Raw genomic sequence first — 9,166 nt, 5'->3', positions numbered from 1 at the left:
ATCATAAGCCAATATAATAAATAAAATTTATTTGATTTGATTAATAAAAAAAAATTAATCCGATTCTACAACGTTTTCACATTTGCAGCAGTGAGGATTCTAAAAAGTTTTTTTTTTCTTATAGCCATTACCGGGAGTGACGTGTGTTTACTACCGATTTTCTCACAGTTTAAGATGCGGATTTTTTAAACTTCATATTTTTAAATATATTGATATCCTTTTAAAAAATTTCTCACAGTTATAAATATCATTTTAACCTTCTAAACCATCAAAGACAAAGTTGATAGCTGCTTTAATTGTTTGAGCAAAAAAACAATAAGGTCGCATGTGGGATATCTAATTTTTTAATTTGTTTTTTCGACTTTTGTAATATATTAACGTAAAATAAATAATATAATTTCTCATAGAATCCAATAAATGAGAGAAAACCAAAGCGCACAACTCATGCCACTAGGAGGTGCTAGTGTAGCAGGTTGCTATCAAAATGTATGGGAAACGTCAGAAGTTGGAGGTATTATTAATATTATAGGGTATTTGTTGCTAGGGAGTTTCCATTTTGTGAACTGGCATCACTAATGGTTAACAAGTGACGTTTCTTGTTGCTTCGTCAGCTGTCAAATCGTATTGTCAAATATATATTACATTTTCCAGTTTTTCTTTACCAATATGGCTAATTTTAATAATCCTAATGATCCCTATTGGCAGAACCAAAATACTCATCAGAGTTACAGCTTCGACACAAGTGGAGGTTTTTCTGATATGCCGCCTCAGCAATTAGGTTAGTTATTTTTATTCGTTTTTGGTTGTACTCACCCACTAACAGTGGCACGAACTCTAGGTCAACTTCCAATTAATAGAGCGATAGTTTATCGGTTCTTTAAACGTTTTTATTTATTAAGAAGACAATTCATATTTTTTATTGATTGCAATTATAACAAACATTTTTTTCAACTTACCAACACTGGAGTTAGGCTTCATTCCTTTACCGGTATTTCAATGGAAATTAGGTAAACTTGTCGAATTCCGCTGCAAATTCCTCTGAAACACTATATTTCAACTTAAATATCTAAAGGAGAAAACTATTTAAACCGTGGGTGTATGTAAACATGCACACAATAGGTTTTTAGGTTGGTAGTTTGAGTTATTTTAATAATTTACGCATATTTCCTAACCTTCAAACTCAACCATGATTGAGAAAAAAATTAACTTTAGTCCATATTTTACAACGTAACATAACTCCACACGAGATAAATAATTATTTCATTATTTTTCTCTTATTCCGCTTCACTCTTAATACGCAATATTTCACTTTCAAATAAATGGATTTAGCTTTATTAATTCAAAACATGATTTATTATGTCGGGGGAGACGGAAAAATACGCACTTTTAATTTCGTTTATTAAGTCATTTACGCGATATGTCAATTAGTATGCGGCGCCGTTATAGTCGCAGCCGACGGCGACTATGTTCATATCAAGAGTTGGATTATATTCATAATATTGTATTAGAATTAAATCACAAACCTAGCGTAGCCCACAAACTACTTGAAAACTGGGATAAAACTCTAAAGGGGACGCGAGCAGGCGTTATTAAAGGTTCCCCAACATTTATAGAAACTTTTAGTAATAATATAACTAAATTCAAATATTAATTCAAAGTAAAAATTCCATATTTACCGTGAAGCGGAATTCGTAACCTTTACCATTATTTCTTTTATTAATTAAGTTGAAACCAAGTGCTATTTATAATTTTTTGCTTATTAACCCTTTCGTCCCGGAAAGAAAAAAATCACATTGGATCCGAAGCGGGGTCACTCAGTCCCCCAATTTGTTTTGCTTATTAAAAGGTGTTAATGACATAATTCGATGAAATTTGTTTTGGTTATAATTAGAGGGAAGTATATATTACATATTTCAGTAGACATTATCAAAATCGTTTCATAAATAAAGTCATAATTAATGTTCTAATGAATTTAGACCATAACGCATATGTTTTCAAAGAAAACAGAGAAGGCGGGTACGTAGCAAGCATCGCGCCTCGTTTCCGAATCTCGACTGCCGATTGGCGATTAAGCGTCGACGTGGGTGGCTAGTTTCTTGCATAGGGTGGTCTGTAAATGATGGATATATTTTTTAAGTTTTAAAAACCTAGCACTACTAAACTAGGTGCGGATGTTATTTCGAATATTATGTGAATATTTAGATGTAAGTGAAGATTATAATTCCTAATTTATTATTTTATATAGTATATTTACATTTAGGGTTAAATCGTAGTGTTTGCCTTACCAAAAATAATGGGTTCGTTTGTATGTCGAGGGGTTCGAGATAAAACGAATTTTTGGAAATTAGTGAAAAATAAGGTATTTTTAAAACTTAAACGTGAAGTAAATTATTTTTCTATTGTAACCTCAGATATTCCTGTTGATTTTTCTATGTGAAAACACCACAACAGTCCCAACTGCTCCTAATCATCTGGAACCAGTGAGACTATGGCATTCCCAAATGGGGTATGTTGGAGTAATAAAACTTCTAACTTTTAGGTGTACTAAAGTGAAAATATTTCAATTATTAGTAGACCCAAAAGTCACGAGCCGCTACTGTTATGTTGTAAGGCTAAAAGTAGTGGGGAGGGTAAGGAGATGGGGAAGAGGAAGGTGGGGAAATACCTGGCTATTCAGATCTGGTCACCAAACAAGGTCAAAGTCATTTCAAGCAACATTCGAAATGAATTCTGGTCAGTAAATTGTGAAATATCACAAAGTAATCTATTAAATTTTACCTACGCACACCGGGATTTGAACCCGCGACCTCCGGTTTACTAGTCTAGAGCCTTACCCCTCGACAACGGATGCTGTAATATTTATGAAAGAAAAAATATATAATATCAAGTTGCAGGGCGGTAGATGCTTTCAGTATTGGCCTAGTAAAAGACCACCATGTAGAATCCAAACGTTGCTTGAAATGACTTAAGTCTATATGGTTATTAGATTTGCATATGCATGTACTTCAACCTTTGTCTTTCCCATATCCTCCCCCTCCCTATCCCAACTAACTTCAGCCTCACAAAATACCCCAATTGGGGATGCCATAATTCCACTGGCTAGGACGGCTCTTGTGCGGTTTTCACACAAATGAATTAAAACGATAGAATTTTCTGATCTTATTTAAAACATTGGTAAATATGCCGTAATAAACTGCAATAAATACATGCCGACTGATTACATAAATTCTAATATTTTAAGTACAGAATAAATATTTTACAACCCTGAAATAGATATTAATTTATAAACACCATTTCATAAGTGTAAATGTACTGCTTACCAGTCTGAAGATGCCCATAGCAGGGCGAAACTAGTCCGCTTTTACAGAGAATTATTTACCACGAAAATTTAGAGAATTAGCAACTAAAACCCAATATACAATTTAACAGAAGTTTGCGATAGACTTTTTAACCATATAGTACTTAGTTTTTATTCAAGTTCCTTCAAATTACTTAAAAATGTTAACAAAATGTGTCTCTTTCTGACCGATTTATTTTCCATGTGAGAAACAGAGACAGACCTAATTTTAATAATGTTTCTAAACATGAGAAATTTACCGGATGTACGCCAGACAGGCCGATCTTAGTCCAGCAAGCGAGCATTTTAGCATCGCAAAAGGAAATACCAGAAGTGCAGTGTACGCGACCGGGAGTTAGCCCTTTCCATAAAATGCAACTTTTACGGTCCAATACGCTCGTCTTTTACGCTCGCTGGATCGTTCTCGGTGGAGAGCGGAGAGTGGGGATGGAGACGGGGGAATTTTAGCCGATGCTACGAAGCTGAGGTGCGGGGCAGGGGACAGGAATTTTGCCGGAATTTTGCACAAACTATTTAATATCTAAGAAACTAGAAATAATATATATTTTTTTTAAATGCAGATCGATAACCAAATAGTTTTTTTAAGAATACCTAAATTATAGAGTATGTGGTGTAAAAAACAACTTAGATATAGCATAAAACTCTCGTTAGTGTATGTGTGTTCCCCCCGTCCGGTACGGGAGTGTTAACCTGGCATAAATGAGGTGAGAATTGTTACACCAGCTATGAGGCGGGTAGGAGATACCCGAAAATTTGATGCCAATTTTTTTTTTTTACTTGTAAATGAAATACTATGTTTAAGAATGAAAAGCGTTTTTTTTGTTGAACATTACAACTTCTTTAGTTAATCAACATAACTATAAAAACAGAAATCTTAAAATGAATCAAAGTAAACTGTGAATAACCATAGTAATGGATCCTATTACAGGTGGAATTTGAAATGTACTTCTCTATACTGATTGAATGTATGGAATGATCTAAGTTCTTAATGGTATCATTTTTTTTTTATTCTTCATTACAAGCACCCGCTAAACTGCCAAAGCAGTTTGTCAGCAGGTCGATTTATAACATTAATTATAAAACTAAAGCACATATACAACGAGAAGCCACAATATAGAAAATAGAAAAAGAAGAATAACATTTCGAGTGACTACAATACAAACAGATTCAAAGCCACATAACATTCTGAATTTAATATGTTAATCCTTTTTTGCTTTTTGCAATCTCTTTAGTTAACATTTCCAAGTTAGTGTAGTAGATTAGGTTTCTCAAGAAGGTTGGGAAGATAGTTGTTCACAATACCAATAAAGACCCTGAGGAATGAGAGATCCTGGTACATCAGAATAAGTGACAGGAAGGTCACAAGCAAAGAAAGGAAGAACTATAAGAATGCTCTAAAAATGTAACACCGACTACGAGGTCGGGTGTGACGTACTCCAGCCACCTTGACGCCAGCGTGATTCTAAACTCAATACTGCACCTCGCCCTCCACTCCCTTACCTCCAGCAACTGTGACGGGATTGGCATGGCAACAATAACATTATATAATCTACGTTTAAAAACTTCTCGGGTATGACATACCCAACCGCACTCACGCCGGGTTAAGCATGCAGCGGAATTTGACAAGTTTATCGGAAATTGGAGCTAGTTTATATAGTCGGGCCAAGTGTTCTTTGCGTTCTGCTTGGTATACATTGCAATTTTGTAAATAAAAACCATCTGTCCTCTTCCTCTGAACAGAAAATCATTCGAATTTTGTATTTCGTCCACAACAAACAATACATTCCAAGTGACACTCTGCGGATAATACCTTTTTTACAACTGTAAATACACATATAAACACAATGAAGTTACAATACATCTAGACGTGTTATTGTCTCACGAAATTAAGATTAAATGTTGCAAGTAATCACACTCTTAGGACGGGTTGTTTCGGAGAATTTGAACAATTCATAAAATTTCAACGTTCATTTTCCAGTTCCGCGAAAGATTTTTTCAAGTTCTGTTTTTCTTTCAGTTCTGTCAAGCTAATAACCTATAATGATATATTAACAGAACTTGCATAGGACTTTCACAGACCCCGAAAATGAACGTTGAAATTTGATGAATTGTTCAAATTCTCCGAAACAACCCGTCCTTAATCTATGATTCAATCGAAGATAAGTTATAAATCAAAAATACAGCTCTGTACTGTAATATACTGAATAGCCGACTGAATTAAGATTTTTTATTATAAGGTATTTAATTTTTTTTAAATCAATATAAACAATTGTTTATATTTTCGAATTTTTAGCGATTTATAGCTTAAATCCTATATTTCTTAATAGTTTTACATGAATTTGGAGTTTTTCTTAGTGTGGAGCGATATTTAAAGAAGTAAGTTAAGTAAGAAGTAAGGAGTAAGTTCTTAATTTAAACGTTGTTCATAGATGACAAAGTTATACGCTTTGAAAAATATATATGTATGAACGAAATTAACGATAGGACCGAGCGGCGTTTTCATATTCAAAAGTTGCATCGGATACTACCTCATGACCGACCATGGTTACGAGCCTCGGCGTCTTTTGAGGTTACACTATTTGCTATAAAAGAACGACAGCTTGCAAATGGCGACGATTCTAGTTGATACTCGTTGTTACAGCTGATTTGTATGTTACCACAAGCATGTAAATAAACAGAGTGATTAGACTACTTTAAACAGTGAAATTTAGTTGACAACAACACTGACTTTTGCTGTTGCGCCCAGACCTATAATCTAATCAGCATTGTATTTTCAAAATATAACGTTAGGTTCCACTAATATTTTTCTATTTTATGCTCCGGCCTTCAACAGGTTAAAAAGTGGTGAAATGCAAACTAGGTTAAGGCGATGCACTACGTCGTGTAATATTTTGAATCGAGTCGCTATCAATAACACACCTTACGTAGATGGCTTAAATTCCCGCTTCACACCATCCACCTGTTTTGATTTATGCAAGAAAAAAACATGGCCAAAAAGTGCCTTTTATTTTATTTTGTGAATGTTCATGCACAAATATTTAAATTTTTTTCGATCATTTTATAAATAACTTAATTTGCCACATTATACAATAAAACCATAATCGAAAATGGGTTCATAAGTAGGATATTTTGAACTTTAAAGCAGTTTTCATAGGCCTATACATTATTTTTTTCTGGGCTTATAAAAAGACCTATATAAAAAATACTCAATTATTTCAAAGGCCAGGTTGTATTCTACTCGCAGTATTTAATTAAAGCATCTGAAACATTTCTAGGCGATCAAGTTTTCAAACCAAAAACGCATGAACCCTTTAATTATTAGGAGGCCAAATTTGTCCCCAAACATCATACGAATTTGGGTTCCTGATATTTAAAGATTACTACATAGTGCATCGCCTTAAATATGTTACGCAGGTTAAGTCAGTATTTTTTCATCGCTTTTAATGACTTTATATAACTTTTTAAAGGTGTGTTGAGTTATCATGGAACCGTTAAAAACATACTTTCTTTTCATGGGATTTTACATCGTAAAAATATTTGTAGATTACTAAAATAAATCTTCTTCGATTTGTGGGTATCGCCACCTCGGGAACCATTAATTGAATAACCAACACCTCTGCCACTTTGCCACTCCAGTGACCTCCTGTAGTGTTTCGCTACATTTGGTGACTGGGCATGGGACCCGGGTTCATGGGGTGAGGTTTTTCCATGTTTTGGTGACGGATGCATCTGCCCACCAACTGCGTGGCGGGCCGGACCGGGAGAGGCCAGATTGGAGAGACTCTGACAGCATCCTCAAAGATGACATAGGCCCCGAGGAAAATAATTTTCCTCGGGTCTATGTCATGTGGAGTTAATGTAAAAAATAAGTACTAAGTTTTATCTAAAATGTTGTTTTTATTGTGCAATATAAATATATGGTACTTTCCTGTTATATGAACACATAATTTACATAAATAAATTTTTAAAAACCTGTCTGGCAGTATTCCCTTTTCGTGTAAAAATGCCACAGCTTCGTTTTCGGTATACGGCAAAGTGAATTCATTGTTAAATGTGACTGGGCAAGAGAAGCAGTGCAAAAATATACAAATTAATATAATTTTTTTTATTGTGCGTATAAAAAAAATATATGGACACAATTAAAATTTGAACACACTGGTGAATCAGTTTTTTATTAAGGGTAATTAATGATGGTAGTAGGAGTTTTTTTAAATATGTGAATGTTTATCTTGCTTTAAACCTCCAACATGTTGGTTACATCTCCAAGTGACACCAGTTTTTTTCACTCTCCTTTAACAGCCCTCCACGCTAGCGACCAAATTCTTGTAAAAGATTCTAAATCTACGATTCAATCGAAGATTTAAGTTTTTAATCAAAAATACAGCTCTGCTACTGTAATATACTGAATAGCCGACTGAATTAAGATTTTTTATTATAAGGTATTTAATTTTTTTTTAAATCAATATAAAAAATTGTTTATATTATCGAATTTTTGGCGATTTATATATTTATATATATATATATATATATTGTTGTATTGTATTTATAATAACTATTTCTATTGTTCTCTTTTATGTATTTTATATTTATATTTTTTTTATCTATGTATATTCTGTATTAATATGTAAAACAAATGTTATTTTTTTGTAAAAGCCGCTATAATCGGCGTTAATAAATAAATAAATAAATCCTATATTTCTTTATAGTTTTACATGAATTTGGAGTTTTTCTTAGTGTGGAGCGATATTTAAAGAAGTCACAATCAGAGATGTGCAAAATGGTTACCCAAAACCATTTGAAATGCAAAATGGAAATGGGTCAAAACTTTTCCATTTGAAAATGCAAAATGCAAAATGGTTTTTAGAAAAGCATTTAAAATGCAAAATACCCATTTTGCATTTCCATTTGAAATGGATTTATTTGAAATAAAGCACATCTCTGGTCACAATGGAGATGTTAATAGTTCCACTATGGTGTTTTAATTTTCAATGTGAAATTTGCAGATTTCCAGTCATTTGGTACGGAGCAGAATTACGGCAGTGACCAAGGAGGTTTTGGAGGGGAACAACAGAGCTACGGACAGCCGAACCAGCAGTACGACCAGAAGGCTTTTGTGGATGCCCCCCCTCCCTACTACCCCAACATCTTCACGCCCAGCCCCCTGCCCCCGGAGGTCGCCCACGGTGACAGCGAATTCGATGAACCGCCACTACTCGACGAACTTGAAATCTATCCTGACAGAATACTCGAAAAAACACTAGCTGTACTCAACCCTTTCCATGGGCAATCCTTAGCAGACGATGCCAATTTTTTACTGCGCGATACAGATATTGCCGGACCTATTGCTTTTTGCATGACACTAGCGGTGTTTTTATTTCTCTCTGGTAATAAGGCACAATTTGGCTACGTTTATGGATTGTCTATGATATCCGTGGTTTTAATGTACTGCCTGCTGTCTTTGATGAGTAGGACCGATGGAGTGTTTACTATGTTGAGTGTTGCCAGTGTGTTGGGGTATTGCATGTTGCCAGTTGTAGCGTTGGCAGGACTGGGAGTGACTGTTTCCCTGGAGGGGCCAGTCGGATTTGCTCTGGCGGGTTTGGCTGTTCTGTGGTCTACGTTATCGGCAAGTAGACTGTTTGTGACCATGACAGGGGATAGGGAGCAGCGTCCCCTAATAGCTTACCCTTGCGCCCTGGTGAATGGCGTGTTTGCCCTAATTGTCATATTCTGATGCATGCTTTCTTTAATTTGAATTATAATTTATACTTTTTCTGTGAAGTTGCTTAAACCCTATAATAAATGCAA

The 9,166-nt window shown here is 34.6% G+C and overlaps 1 protein-coding gene across 1 annotated transcript; it reads left to right on the top strand.

Annotated features, from left to right (window-relative positions):
- The first annotated feature begins 589 nt into the window (after positions 1 to 589).
- Yip1d1 (Yip1 domain-containing 1) lies at positions 590 to 9,098 on the top strand. The gene is made up of 2 exons (XM_089639684.1): positions 590 to 778; positions 8,362 to 9,098. Exons 1-2 carry the CDS (start codon positions 667 to 669, stop codon positions 9,090 to 9,092), a joined length of 843 nt encoding a protein of 280 aa, XP_089495810.1. The 5' UTR covers positions 590 to 666; the 3' UTR covers positions 9,093 to 9,098.
- The last annotated feature ends 68 nt before the right edge of the window (positions 9,099 to 9,166 follow it).

This window comes from Hesperophylax consimilis, chromosome 14, assembly GCF_061612785.1.
Source record: "Hesperophylax consimilis isolate HC1 chromosome 14, BYU_Hcon_1.0, whole genome shotgun sequence".
NCBI classification, from domain to species: Eukaryota; Metazoa; Arthropoda; class Insecta; order Trichoptera; family Limnephilidae; genus Hesperophylax; species Hesperophylax consimilis.
This window is presented reverse-complemented; position numbering and strand designations above follow the sequence as displayed.